Source organism: Chamaea fasciata, unplaced genomic scaffold (assembly GCF_029207755.1).
Source record: "Chamaea fasciata isolate MVZ Bird 193981 ecotype frontalis unplaced genomic scaffold, bChaFas1.0.hap1 SCAF_11, whole genome shotgun sequence".
Lineage (NCBI taxonomy): Eukaryota > Metazoa > Chordata > Aves > Passeriformes > Sylviidae > Chamaea > Chamaea fasciata.
The window spans coordinates 20,799,953-20,814,685 of record NW_027094096.1 but is presented as its reverse complement, the minus strand read 5'-3'; the positions used below and the strand labels follow the sequence as shown (position 1 = coordinate 20,814,685).

General features: G+C 47.8%; 1 protein-coding gene across 1 annotated transcript in view; it reads right to left on the bottom strand.

Annotated features, from left to right (window-relative positions):
* Positions 1-14,466, bottom strand: part of LOC136295358 (uncharacterized) — a 31,832-nt gene extending 17,366 nt beyond the window's left edge. Inside the window, exons 1-7 of the mRNA XM_066193855.1 lie at positions 14,419-14,466; positions 10,446-10,643; positions 10,081-10,239; positions 9,655-9,852; positions 8,508-8,599; positions 6,816-6,899; positions 4,160-4,251 (exon numbers count right to left, since the gene is read on the bottom strand). Coding sequence (XP_066049952.1) covers positions 4,160-4,251; positions 6,816-6,899; positions 8,508-8,599; positions 9,655-9,852; positions 10,081-10,239; positions 10,446-10,643; positions 14,419-14,466 — 871 coding nt within the window. The remainder of the gene's footprint in view (positions 1-4,159; positions 4,252-6,815; positions 6,900-8,507; positions 8,600-9,654; positions 9,853-10,080; positions 10,240-10,445; positions 10,644-14,418) is intronic.
* Between the last annotated feature and the right edge of the window lie 267 nt (positions 14,467-14,733).

Sequence of the window (14,733 nt, the reverse complement as noted above, 5' to 3'; positions counted from 1 at the left end):
ACATTACAACATGTCATCCCACTGTCACCACCTGCTACTCTCCAGCCCAAACAGGTCATTTTGCTGTCCTGTCCCTGACTGGGGGACATCTTCTGCCTTAAAACAGGTCCTCAGGGTTTACAGACAGCAGGCATGGTATCAAAACTGCGCAGCAGTATCAGCAGGAGTGGAGGGTCCTTCACCTTCCAGCTGTCTGTGGGATCTGCCCATCGAATATATGGGTGAATTCTCCCATAAAAGTCAGTATTGGGCACGCTTATCTGGCTTCATTATCTCCATTCACTGCCATGTTCAGCCTGGTCTGGCACAGCTCCATGGCTCCACTGTCAAACCAAATTCTTCCCAGATAGTCTGTGGAGATGTGTATTTGTCATCTGCAATCTATTCCTTGATTTCTGGCATGTATTTTCAGTGCTTTCTCTTGAAAGATTTTCCAGATTTCCCTGGGCTTCTCCCTAACCTCTGTGAGCAAAGCCTCACACAGTTTAATTGTTGACAGCTGTGTCAGGAGAAGCTTTTTTTTTTTCTTTTTTTTTTTTTACATTGCTCTTGCTGTAGCACGAGCTACTACACAAAGGGCTGCCTGGCTGTGTAATGCACCAAAATGTGGAAAGCAGATCGTGTCTTCTGAGGGAGAGGTTTGGGGGGTTTAACTGTTTGTGATGTTTTCCAGAGGAAATTTCAGCTCCTCACGTGAAAATGCTGACAAATAAAAGGCAGCTGAGCAAACAGATGAAAAGCTTGAAGTACTGGGATGGATAAAAGTGAATCTCTCCTCCTTTCCTGGAGTTTGCATTTTGGTTTCACAGTGAAGAAAAATCCAATTAAAAGGAAAAAAAAAAAAGAAACTCACTTCTGATTTTTTTTCCCAAGCAAAAGATGGGAAATGCAGGGGACTAGATTGATCTTCCTTTTCTGCCAGGCTGAAGTCAAATCTGAAACATCTGTTCACATAACTTGAGACAAGCTCTCCAAGTCAAATAATGTAAGCTCAAACTCTTCCTGCCACCAGTGCAGAACTATCAGTTAAGCTTTTTGTGGAAGCCTAAGAACCCAGACACTTCTCATGTTCCCTGCAAGCACTGAATAACCATGGCTTCTCACCACCAGCAAATCACTTGCAAAGAAGATTTGGCACCTTTTCCTATATTTGAAATCCTAAAATCTGGTTTTTTTCTAGAACGACACCACACACATTATCCTTCAGGAGTCATTCAAACTAGGCAGTACCAGCTATATAAACCAGCATCTCTCCCAGCACAGTGAGATTAACTCAGGTGATTGCAATGATCAAGGATAGCAGAAAATATTCATTTTTCAATATAGAATCACAGACTGGTTTGTGTTGGAAGAGACAAAAAACATCTTGTCCATGAACCCCACCATCAGCAGGGTCACCTTCCACTAGACCAGGTTGCCCCAAGCCCTGTCCAACCTGGCCTTGAACACTTCCAGGCATGGGCAGCCACAACCACCCTGGATAACCTGGTGCACTGTTCAGCTACAGCCTGCAAGGCAAAGAGTAGGATTTTAGCTGAAAGTTTTAAGAATTTGCTTGCAGAACTTGCATACAGGCCTGGGTTCAGGGCTCACACCCCTCACTGCAGCCCCAAGCCTGGCAGAAGAGGACCCACGGCTCGTGCAGAGCTCCATTCTGATCTAAATGCCGTTTAAAAAGGCATTTATAGTGAAGTGTAAAAAAGTGTATAAAAGTATATAAAAGTGTATAGGTATCAGAAACAGAGCATTGGCAGATCAAGCAAGAAGCTACAGAACTAAGCACCATCCTGACCCTGTTTCTGCTCCTGCAGCCCTTCAAGAACTCTCCGTATTCAGCATGTTTAGGAGCATGAACCCCATCCTGTCAGAGAAACAGACTGGAAATCAGGGTTTGTTGCAGACTCTGCTTCCAGTTCCCTGGGTGTGTGTACGAGTCACTTTGTTTCCCTGCTGTTTTCCCCAGCCCCACATGACATGATGTACAAGTGGACGCTGTCCCCAGCTACAGACCTGCACAATGCCTCAATCAGGGAACTGGACTGGAGGTGAGGGGGTCTGGAAGCCACAGGGGAAAGGAAAAAAAAAGAAAAAGAAAAAAGAAAAGCACGTGTCGTTCACCGTATGCAGTGTCTCTCCCGTGCGGGGAATGCCATCCTGGCTATTTTTGCCTTCCCCCCACACAGCGGTAGATGGAGCCCTGCCTCCCTGCTCTGGCCAGCGCGGGGATGCCGCAGGACCAGAGACCAGCTGCAGTCACCCTGCCAGGACCTGCCGGCACTGCTGCGGGGGACAAACCTGGGGGGTCACACAGGGGGGACCGTGGGCTCACAGCTCCTGCCTGACTCATGACATTTGCTGAAACTTGTGACTAACAAAAATATTCCACTAATCACAGTATTGCCTTTTCTTCCATTTAGGCATTGGGTAATGATTCTTTCTTTTTGAAACTGTCACCAGGATTACATGGAACTCACCAGTTTTATTTCTTTTGCAAAATAAGGAACGACAAGGTTTGCTTGCCATACTTAGAAAGAACATATGTAATTGTTGCATCATGGCCGTGAGCACTGGAGACCACATTATCCAGAGGATTTTACAGGAACTAAAGGTCAAGGGATCCATGGCTAATTTCTCAACCACTGCTCACAGCACTGATGCCCCCAGCCTGTGTGTGTGACAGCAGGACAGAGAAGGGATGAGGGAACACTGGCAGCCATTTGCATCTCTGTAAGCTGGGGAAAATGATAAATGCGTATGTTGATTTTCTCTCCCCACCTCCACCTCCAAGTGCTCCTGCAAGTGACACCAGCACAGCCTGCACGGATGCAGGCAGCCTCAGGAGTCATGCGCCACTTGGCCAGAACTACTACTGCAGTTCCATCATTGAAGAAGACCACGTTATGCAGGTAGGAAAACTGAGAATATTGCAGAGTTACATGAGATGCTGGAGATTATATTTGCCAGCAAGGTAACTCAATATACATCTATTCTGGCACTCAATAATTAAAGAGAGGCCCCCAGCAGTGAATTGCAGGATGATTTCCTCACAGCAGCAGCTCTCCACACTAGAGAGGGGCCAAAACTTTCAGCTGGGCACTCACAACCACACACCTCATCTGCACAGTCCAGCTGCAAAATGTGGGTGGGCAGTGGTTTTAGCAGAACTGATTTTTCATTTCTCCAAATAGAAATTAACAGAAGGAGGGAGATTAGACACCCATCCCTGAAGACAGGGGGGTTCTACTGATTAGCCTAGAAGTGACTGACTTTCTGAATTCAAGACCATATGCTGCCTCTGATCCTGCCCCTGATCCTGACTAGATAAAATGGTCAGCTCACACAGGATCAAGCCCCAGCCCTAACTGAGTAAAAATGTAGGTAAGGACTTTGGCATTTGATCTTTACAAAGCACAAGCTAACAGCTACAAACAAAATACTCCAGAGCAGTGAAAATCAAACAGTCCTGCAGTCACAAGTGTTGGCATATGGAAAGCTGCCACTAAGCTAATAATGGAATTGTCTACCACAGCAGAGAGGGAGGTCCCAGCATCCCAGAGCAGCCACACATCTGGAGACTGGGAACACAGCCATCAGCAACCTATGTTTAAGTAGCACATTCTTGCTACCTTCCTGCCAGCTGCTCATCTTCTCTCACCACAGGCTAAGGGCAGAGGCTCACAGGCAGTAATGTGGCACTGGGGACAAAGTGGAGCAGCTACAAGCACAAAGGAGGGCCCTGAGTAGAACCCTGCCCATCGGTGTACACCTGCTTTATTCACTTCACAAAATATGGGCAGCTGGTTCATTTGTCACACACCTGCATTTGCACACTCAGGACAGCAGCCACTTTCACTGGTTCCTTCAGGTATCTGTGAGGAGTGTAGAGCACTGGGGGGGACCATTCCTGGCTCACTCCAGCCTGGCCCTGGCACTATTTTCTTGTGTGCAGCAGAGCCACCCTGCTTAGGAATGGGAGGAGAATCAGAGCCAGGAACTGAAACATGAACCAAACATGCAGACATCACTCACAAACAGAGACAGAGAACAATTTCCAGACAGGTGGGTATGGAGCTTGCACAAGGTATTCACCCACTAATGAATGACAGAGAAAACAAAATCAGGACAGGTGATGCAGCCAGACAGCAAACAGGCTACTCACCAGCAGCTGCCTGCAGAGGAGAGCCCAGGCAGGATGGGAAGACCAAAGTATGGAATGTTCTACAGGAGCCAGCAGCAAGAACATGGATACAGCTGTGGGAGAGAAGCACACTCGCATGAAACATCCATCACCTCATGCACACTGCTCCTGGATGTGCCAGGTGAGGCTGATTCACAGCACTCCCCTCAAAGAGTGTCCTCCCCTCTGTAGCACCAAGAGCTGACAAGAGATAGCAAGTGCTAAAGAGCAGAAGGGAGATAAAGCACTAAAGAGAAGAGGGACATGAAATGCTGGAGAGGAGATATGCATGAGTGTCCAAACATACACAGGAACAAGCTTGAGTACAAAGAATGGGCAGCTTAAGCACTGACACACTGCTTCTCTTCCTGAAGTATCTGCCTCGTACTTGAAAAGACTTTCAAGGCACCAAGCTGTAGACAGCTGTATCACTGCTGAGCAAGCTGGATAGCACAGGGCAAACCAAGTGGAAACAGAGCAACTGTGCCTCTTAAGGATCCACCATTCTGTAGAAGAGCAGTTCATGCTGGCTAAGGGTGATCCTCCTCCCAAAAAAGCAAAAGGAAAGGAAATTCCAAGAAGTTTCTTGGCAGTATGGTTCTGTACCTATGACGTCCACTGCAAGGGGTATTTGTTGGCTCAAGAGATGTACCATCAGTGTTGACAATGACTACAGCATGGTTAATTAGGCCATGTTCCCTCTTTGGCAATAAAAGAGACCCAAGGACTCAGATTCACCAAAGCAGATTTCTGTCCCAACTGCCCCCTTCAGAACACCTGTGAAAAAGTCTTAGGCTCAACCAGTATCTTGTTCTCCAAGTTCATGTATAGAATACACCTGGTGCATCCACACCAGCTGCTGTTCAGTCACCCCTGATACTGACTGCTCACAGCAATGGCAGATCTGCACAGGGCTCTCCCATGCAGGTGTATGCTCCAGAAAAATCTACTCCTCTTTGCCTGCAATTGTAGCAAGAAAATAAAACCTCAAAAAGAGGTTTTCTGCAGGTTCTTCTATTCAATGTTTCAGTGTTTCCTGGTCAGAGGGATGGTGCTGCACCTACTAGTTTTCCCAGCAAATATAGCTGCTGTCTTCCATGTATGCAAGGCCTCCAGCAGTAAAATTCAGCTAACAATTTCATCCCTTCAGAGACTTCACTTACTGGGACTGCATCATCTGCCTGTAGAATAAGGCTTTTACATCATGGCTCATTGGGAACATGAGCTTCCAAAAGCCCAGAGCTGCATCAGGTGAGCTTGTTGTTGGCTTTTTGATAACATTCCTTTGAGCTTGCCAGAGCAGGAGTTTGACTCCTGCAGCACGGACTACAGGGGATACTCCTGGGATGGATGTCTTCAGGACTGGCCAGGTTCTTCCACCCATCAGGAGGAAGGGGTGGCTTTTTCCTTGCTCAAGCTATGGATTGCTGTGGCCAGGCATAACAAGGAACACCTCTGGACACGCTTTTTCCTCAGCACAGGGTGCTGACCATGGCCAAATAAAGATTTTTGGCAGCAAGGATGGCATCCTGGCCTTCTCTTCCTGTGGCTTGTGCATTTCTTCTCTCTTTGGTCCCTTTATGCTCTCCTCCTCTGCTGCCACCCTGGTCTCCTGGCTCTGCTATATCTCAAGCAGTTCACCACACAGCAAATTGTGAAGGGCAGAGACAGGAGGAGGGAGCACTGGGAGGCTCATGCACTCTTACTCCCTTCATCCATTTCTGGGAAGGTGACACTGGACCATGCACAGCAATGGTGTTAATACCACACAGGGCAGCAGCTCAGGAATTGAAATAGCTGCAATACTGACAGTACTCACCAGTCTCAGAAAAGAAAGCTGATGTGGAACTGGCTTGTTCATCTTTTCCATGACAGGAAACATTTCAGCCTCTGTTATCAGCACAAACATCGTCTGCTCCCATCACGCCGTGCAACTTGCCACACTCCATGTTGGGACCACATGAATAAAGAATGCCCGAGTGTTACTTTTTCCTTCCATAGGCTCAAAATGCAACAAAACTCAACCCTCTGTTGTGCTTTGCAGGCTCCAAAGCATTCAGCTACTCAGTTTATCATGTCACAGCCCATGGATGTAAAGCAAGCTGGTCATCCAGAGCCAGCTGCTGCAAGGACCACAGGACAAGTCCAGGGCCAGGAGCCCTGGGGCCAGTGGTGGCCACCAGCTGACAGCCAGCCTGCCTCAGCCAGACTAATTTCAATCCAAATACATAACAACTAAGTAAAGATGCAAGGAAGAAGAGCAACCAGCTCTCACAAGTACATACACAGCACTGTTTTCAGCTCCCATTTTTCAATTACTTTTCTGCTTTATGGCCCTTAACACAAGAGGAAAAATGGAGGTGAGCTGCAGAAAGCAATCAGTCTCTCAGCTCTTCGTGCATTCACATCAAAGTAGAGCTTGGATCAGGGACACCCCCAAAAAGTGCTGGAAAACACATCCAAAGCTTTATGAAGAATTGTTTTTACGAGACACAGGTTGTTTTGGAAATCACAAGCAAAAGGCACTGAAGTGTAACAAGTTTTTGAAAGGTCAGCAGAAAATTCCCATGGCATTTTAGACACAATAAAACCTTATGACTTCAAAATGTTAATCAGGAATACCATAAAGAAGCCTTACCGGAAATCACAAGTGAATCCTAGGGACTTTGATCTAAGCTGGAATCTGGCTACTTCAAATCTTGCTGCAGAAACGTTCATGGCCCTGAAATCAACAGAAAGGACACAGCAATAACGTGCATGCAAGAATAAGACCCATTGGGTCTTATTTGCCCTAAATTTGATTTAGTAAAACCAGGATAAGATAGGATGTTAGCCTTGGCTTCCATGGTTCTGAGATAGTATTTGTAGTAGAGGACCTGTACTCTAAAATTAGACAATGAATTAGTTAGATTTTTTAAGGATCAAATTCTTTGTATACTTCTCAGTAAAAGCTGACACAAACAGCCTTCTCTTTAGTGGCTGCACAATTAGATTTTGAGGCATCGTGTACTTGCATTGGGCCAAATTGCTACAATACAGCTCATTATTCAAGTGAAGTTTTTCTGGGGAAATAGCAGTTGCAGTAAGGAGCCATCCCTGGGCCCCCAACAGCATCAACTGTAGTTCACTCTAACACACCAGCCATTCCAGATTTCCTTCTAACCTACATTATACACAGGTGAAGGTTTCATCAGCTGTAATTTCACTTCATGCAGAAGGTGATTGTCTCTCAGGCATGCAGCACCAGCCTGCACAATGGCTCAGCAGCCCCTGGGCTCTGGCTTTCAAGGCTTAGACAGGGCTCCAGTCCTGGGGTGTCACAGGTATCAGATATTTGTGTGCATGAATGAGGTACACAGTTGTCCCAAATCTGGTATTTGTATGTGCACCTTGGAAATATAACATCAAAAGTTTTTATAAAAATTTGGCCATCAAAACATGAAAGCCAAAGAATATATGGGCAGAAATCTAATTTCAAATGACAACCAATGCATGTTTTTTTAATGGCTATCAGTTATCTACATAGGCCTTGAAAAACACTCAGAATAAAGGAGGGATGTCCCATGGTTTTCTTTTTCACCCAAAGACAGCCTAAAGTGGCAGCTTTGGTCATTTGTTTTCCAGAGTTTCTCAGGTTATGATGTAAGGAGACAAAAGACATCTATGACTGATCCCTGCCTCTCTGCATCTCTGTACTTCATCCCTCTCTCCACTAAGTGCTTTTTGTGCCTTTTCTCATGACTGACTACCTGCTGTGCCAGTGCTGGTTTTCCTCCCAGATGGCAAACATCCATCTCCTGGCTGCACTCACTTGCAGGAAGCAGCAAGCCTGCTGCCTCACTCCCCACATCACTGAAACAAGTGACATGAGACTAAACGTCACTATAACCACAAAGGTACCTAATCCACTGAAGAGTGTGGGGCCAAGCTTGCATGATAGGCTGCTTGCAGAAGTCTCAAACTTGGGGTAAAACAGAGCATCAATTTTAGGTGTATGTCATGGGGTAGATGGAAGCCATTCATTCCACTGTTAGAGGCACATGAACACAGAAAAGCAGTGTTAAACCCAGCACTACTAGCTGATCATTGTCATGATGGGTGAGATTTATTCTGTAGCACCAGATATTAAAGTCTTTACAGAGTATGCCACCTGCTCAATAAACTCAAGATCAGCAGACACAGACACACCTGTAGAGATGATAAATAAAGTCCAATAAAAAGACAGAGCTACAAAGTCATCCTAATTTCCACCATGAGACCTAGACCCAGGATGGAGGCTCTTTGTGTCCCACAGTCATCACGACCCTTTTGTCCTGTGAGGGCTTCTCACCTGAGTGACCCAGCACCCTCTGGGGAGTGGTGAGTTCTCTCATCAGGGCACAGCACAGGCCAGCAGAGAGCACCAAGCCTAAACCCACGACTCTGAAGTTATTTGAAGACAAAAGCACACATAGAAAAACCTCCCATTTAAAACACGGGTTATAAAAGCCAAGCAGTTGTGCACAGTACTGTGATCAAATGCCATCCTTATTCCATCACAGCTTGAAATAGATTGGGTAACAGGCAAACAACTGTAAAAATCCCGAGCTGCTGCCAATGACCACGCAGCAGGAGCGGCACCGTGCTGCTTCCCTTCCAGCTCTGTGGCCTTTGACCAAGGAAAGCCTCCATTATGCTTCAGGAGCACACTGACTCTCAGCACAGCCAGAGGAACCTTGCTGCTGAACTATGCATTGCAAAGGCTCCACAGGCCCCAGCACCCCAGGCTGGGCATGCCCAGACCTCCAGAGCACCCTCAGCTAACAGGGGCAAAAATGCCCTTATTTAGTTTACCCAGTCCACAGGACAAAAGCTAGGCGCATGATTCATGGTCTTCCCAGATCTTCTGAACCCCCTCTGTCGAGCCTAGGTGGTTCTCCTATTTTAGCTGCTGACTGCACAGGCTTTGTTAGTGCTGGAGGCTGAGGCTTTGTACCAAGCCCCAGGAGTCCAGTACATTCTGTTCAGAGTGCCAAAGGCATCTGAATAACCACTTGCATTTGCATTTGCCTAAACATAGCCTAAACATATTGCAAACAAATAGCAGGAATAAGTTTAGCACTTGAAGCACAATTAAAAGCTGAAAACACCCATCAATAATTTGGTCCTTTTCCAAAAAGACCAGAAAAAGCCAATAAGAATAAGAATAATTGAAACGGTATTTTTGTACTGCAGCAAAAAAACAGAGAATAAAAAAGCCGAGATGTTTGCCAAGAACTTTAAAACCTATTTTTAACCAGTCAGTACATTTTATGAGCTTATCTGTAGATAAGATAAGCTGCTAAATACCATTTCTGGGGTTTAGACTTTTTGCTGTAGGCATGTGCAATCTCTGTCGCTGCCTGAGCCTGGCTGTTTTCCCCAGTAGCCGCAGCAGGATCACAGAGGTAGCCAGCCTCACAGCAGAGCTGCTGCATTATGAATCAGATCATGCTCACCAAGGAAAGGAGGCTGGGCTGCTGAGGGTGGGCTTCAGGGAGCCGAGAGGCTGGGGGTGCTATTCCTGGCAGCAGCAGCAGCGATCCACCGCGTGACCTTGTGCGAGTGACTGAATCCCCGCACGGCGCCGAGCCGGACCGCAGTGCCGCAGCCGCCCCGGGGCCTCGCCCTCGGCACGGGAGAAACAACGGGACCGTCTGAAAAAGAAAGGAAACGAGGCAGTGCGTCAGGGTGCAGACACATCGCTGATTTCAAAGGCAGCTTGGACTGTGTTTGGAACAAAGGCTCTAACCCGTGTAATAAAAGAGAAATAAAGTGTTAAGAGAAGGAGCAGCGTCCCCGTAGCTATTTTATCCTTCTGGGCATTGAATGAGGCAGATATTACTGCAATCGAACGCCTGTGAGATGTCTGGATGCTGCCGTACCTGACGAGATTCATCCTCCCGACATCCCTGCATGAGGGGAGGAGGAGGCTGAGCCCTGTTTGGTCTGGAGCTGGTGTACAAAGAACACTCCCACAGTCGGAGACAGCCCCTGTCGCAGTACGCGTGATGTGCACCGGCGATGTTCTGCTGCAGCTCCGCCTGGTAACAGCACAGGATGCAGCCCACCAGTGCCAGAGAAAGCCCCGCTCCCGGCGGCGGGGGCTCACCCTGGGCCGCGGCTCGGGAGCGAAGGGCGCTGGCAATCCCGCAGCCAGCCCCAGGCACGGCGGGGCGGCAGCTGGCTGCCGAGTCACCGGGAGTGCCACCGACACCATGGCAGCCGTGCCAGCCAGCCAGGCACTCACCGGCACACCCGGCACCGCCTGCAGTCGGCTCTGCCACGGGCGCGGAACAGCCCGGCGAGGAACCACCAGGGGATGCTGGCAGCAGACAGGTCCTTGGTCCGTGTTCAGTGGGTGGCCAAGGGTCCCTTGGCTCTGCCGACAGAGCACGGGGGCTGCTACAAGGGCCAGTCCCGCTCCTCCCAGTCCAACAACAGGCACCTGCAGTCACACTCACTCTCAGTTTCTGTCCAGCTGCACAAGATTGCTTCGGCTGCTGCCCAAAGCCGAGGTCCAGCTCTGGGTGACTTCAGAAAGTCATCAGCCCTGCTGCTGCACCGCAACAGGATTTCATCCCTCTGTAACAGAAGGCTCCAATTTGCACATCTTATCCCCACGTCCATTCTTCAGAACAGACCACAGATCACACCTGGAAACTGCCTATTTAATCCTAGAGATTTTTTCCAACCTAAACAATTCTATGGGTCTGTAAGACTGCTCTGCCTGGAACACAGGCCTCAGCCTCCACTGCAATAAAGTTTCCACGGAGGAGAAACCAGTCACCACCTGCCGTGTTCTGGGGCTGGGGTTGGCTGTTTTGTATCTACATTCACAAGCCCATTGTCATCGGTTCCATATGTCTGTGTCAAAGCTGGTTTTCCAAATACTGCCAGCCACAGCAGCAGAGAACACGACCGCCGTCCGATTGCCACATCCAGTTTCAAAGCCCAGGCAGATCCTAGATTGCATCCTGCAGCCTGGATTCACAGCTCCACCTCAACATGCCACTGCATGCTTTATTGGAATGAGCCGCCTTCTCTTCCTGCGCACCACATAATCTCTCTCACACTTGCTGTTTTCACTCCTTTACTTCTAGGTTAGCTGTACCTTTGCTGAGCAGAAATACTGCAATTCCAAGGAAAGCAACAGTGACAAGTCACTTCAAACTGTGACAGTAGCCACAACTGCTAACACGTGGCATAGCAAGGCTGCTGAGCAGGGACTGTCATTACCATTTTACAGACAGGAGAATAAACCCCTTCAGAGGGCAAGGATGCAAACTGGCACTTTCCAAGTGAACAGATTAGCTGCTTTTGAATGCCAGTAATCACTTGCGTTTGCTCTCCATTTACCGCGTTAATCCCACTCGAGCACGTGTCAGTGACTCACTCTCCCCTCTGCCCCTGAACAGCCACAGATCTTCTCATCTCACCCCTTCATCAGTCACCAAACACCTTGTTCTTGGACAACCTCTCTGACAAATCAGTTACACAATTAACTCAATCTCACCCAGACTGAGGAGGTGCACAAAGAGACCACCTATTTGAAGCCACGCTCTGACATACACTATTCACTGAATCCATCTTTGTTTGCTTTTTAATATTTTTAAGTGTTCCTTCATTTTAGACTACATTTTTCTTAATAAATTTATCTTCAATATAAGAAGAGGTCCTTCTACTAAGACCGTTTCTACTGCTGTGCTGAAGCCATGGAGGAATTCAGGCAGAGATATCCTTTTAAGTGTATTCCAAACACTGAGCCCCACCTTGCCCTTCAGATGCACCTGACAAGTGACATTAGTCAATGCTGCTCTATGCTCCATCACCATCCATTTGCAAGAGCTGGAAATGCTCCGTGGACAATATGGGATGCAACAGGGCAGCAGTCACTAGGGCAGCAGACAAATGAATACGGACACTTGTGCCCACCTAGCTGGGTGGGAGTACACTTGTACGCTTTTTTTTTGTTAAACGGCAGATAAGTCTACGACTACAAATACAAAAGTAGCTTTTCAGGTGGCAGCTTTTAGGGAGCTGGCAATGAGGCACAGCCTGTTTCTGTGGCCAACACCTGCTTGCTGATGACAGAAAGGCACAACCAGATGATGCAGCTGCTGCAGGACAAGTCTGATCACCGCAGCCTTGCACTCAGTCAGTGAACAAACAGACACCTCCTGTTGCCCACATGCCTGCTTTGCGTTTGCCCAGTGCTCTGCCCCACAGGGCTGATCCCACAGCCTCTGGAAGCACAATGATCACACAGATCACTGCCGTTGGTCCTGCTGATGTCAGGCTGATCAGGACAAACAGCTGACTGAAAGGTGCTTTACTTTGACCTAGCAGACCGGTAAACTGGGATTGAAACTACTCAAAGGTAGAAAATAGACAAAGCCAACTAAAACCAAGTTATCCTTTCTTATGTTAAACATCAGTTGCTCCCAGTCACATGGCTGACAACAGCTGGCCTGTCCCCATAAGCAGGGACTATTGCAGAGGCTCTCCAGAACCAGCCTGGCAAACTGGAGGTTTCGGATTGTGCCAACTGACTCACGCTTGAGAGTGAGCAGAGACCTGTTTTGCCTTTTAGACAGTGGAAATAAAACAAAGCTTCACAGGGAAAGATGTTATGGGCCATATGCAACATTAGCAAGTGGAACATGTGCCAGCCTGGGAGGAACATCCCAGTACACAGCAGAGACCCAGGGCTCCTCTCGCTGCTTCCCACGCCCTCCCTGTGTCAGCATGGCCCCATGGCAGGGCAGGATGGGTTCTGTGGCAGGGCAGGATGGCTCTGCTTCCAGGTGGAATGGCAACACTGGGACTTTCTCCACATTGAGAGGTGAAACAACTCTACATCAGTTGGTGTAATGCATTTCCATACACTTCTGTTACAGAAGTGTACAGTACAGTGTCTCCTGTGCTGCCCAAAGACCCAAGCTGTTGCTGAGATGCAGATACAAATTAATTCAAAGTAAAAATAAATATCAGTCACTGCTTTACAATTCAAATTCATGTGAAGAAGCCAAACTCTAAATGCAAAATTAGATCAACCCAGATTCACAACCAGATCTTGTACATAAACAGACCAAGTTTGCTCAATCTTGGATTTGTGCCACTTTCAGTGTTTTTCTAGTCTTGCCATGCTCATCCCAAGCCCTGGACCCAGCGGAGCAATGTTTCCAATGTGCTACAAACACACACACACCGTGGTGCTTCCCTTGTGTTTCTGCTCTCTCTCACAAGGGTGCTGCAGATGCAGAGTTTGGAGCAGCCCTACCTGCTTCAGGGCTTCACCTCAGAGCTGTCTCCATGGTTTATAGCACTGTTCCACCTGTATTTGTTGTGCCAAGACTCTACCCCAAATAGAAGTATTTGGACTTGTGAAAAACAAATCAGGTAGTTTTAAGAAGAGGGAATAGGATAGTGCTTTAATTAGACAAACATTAACCACTGCAGCTTCAGCAGGTTTGGCAAATGAGGAACCAGCAAGCCGCAGAGGAAAAAAAATCCAGAGAGAAGAACTGTGGAGCAACTGTACTGCACACACAATGCAAACTCTGCCCTGAGGAATTATGTCAGAAAAAGGTTAAATATTTCACTGGGACTAATACTTCCCATTTAATTTATTTTTATAAATCAATCTGCATAATGTATGCTGGCATCCTTTATGTTTCAGTTTTGCTTACAGTAATAAAACTAACTCTGCAAATCATCCTTGGCTGTATGTTATTTTTACATCCAAAAGCACCGAATGATAGAAGCTTGGCAGGACAGATCTGACTAAGAGAAAGAAAAAGCATTGTACTTCCCAAACATAGCAGAACAAGACTGTTTTTAAAGCAGTAGGATGAAAATGATTCAGCCTACAGTTAAAATTAGAGGAATGGTGAGATTGAGACTGCAAGAGAAGTACTGAATTAAATGTGTTTTACTTGACTCCAACAAGCTTTTTATATTAGTCCGTGGTAAATGAAATACTAGCAACTTTAAAAGTCTGTGAAAGGGACAAATCCACACGGTGTTCCATGGAGCAAATGCCCCCTGCCATCGTCACCACTTCAGGAAGTGGTGACAGAGCGTGGGAGCCACAGACGCCGTGGGTCTGGCTCCCCAGTCACTCATCCCCTGCCTCCAGTGCTGGCATGGGAGGACAAGGCGAGGCTGGGGTAAAAAGAGAAGTGGCAGCACTGTGCCACACACGGGGCTCCTGTCCAAACCTGTGCAGCAGCCTTTGCCTCCTGCAGCCCGTCCACTGGAACGCTCATGGTGGTTCCCAGGGCCCCTCGCCCCCCAGCACCCACTCCCAGCTGGGTGGGGAGAGGCTCTGGGCAGCCACGGCCCCATCTCCCGCCCTGCAGCAACCGTGGTGCTCAACAGCCAAAGACTTGCTCAAGTCAAACACCGACACTGCTGGCACAGCCATGGGGCACCTGGCTCCGAGCCACCCTGACACCACTGTCTGCATCTTCTGTTGCTTCGCTGTGCTCAAGAGACAGACACACAGTACTTCTGGAGCCTCTTATAATGAATAA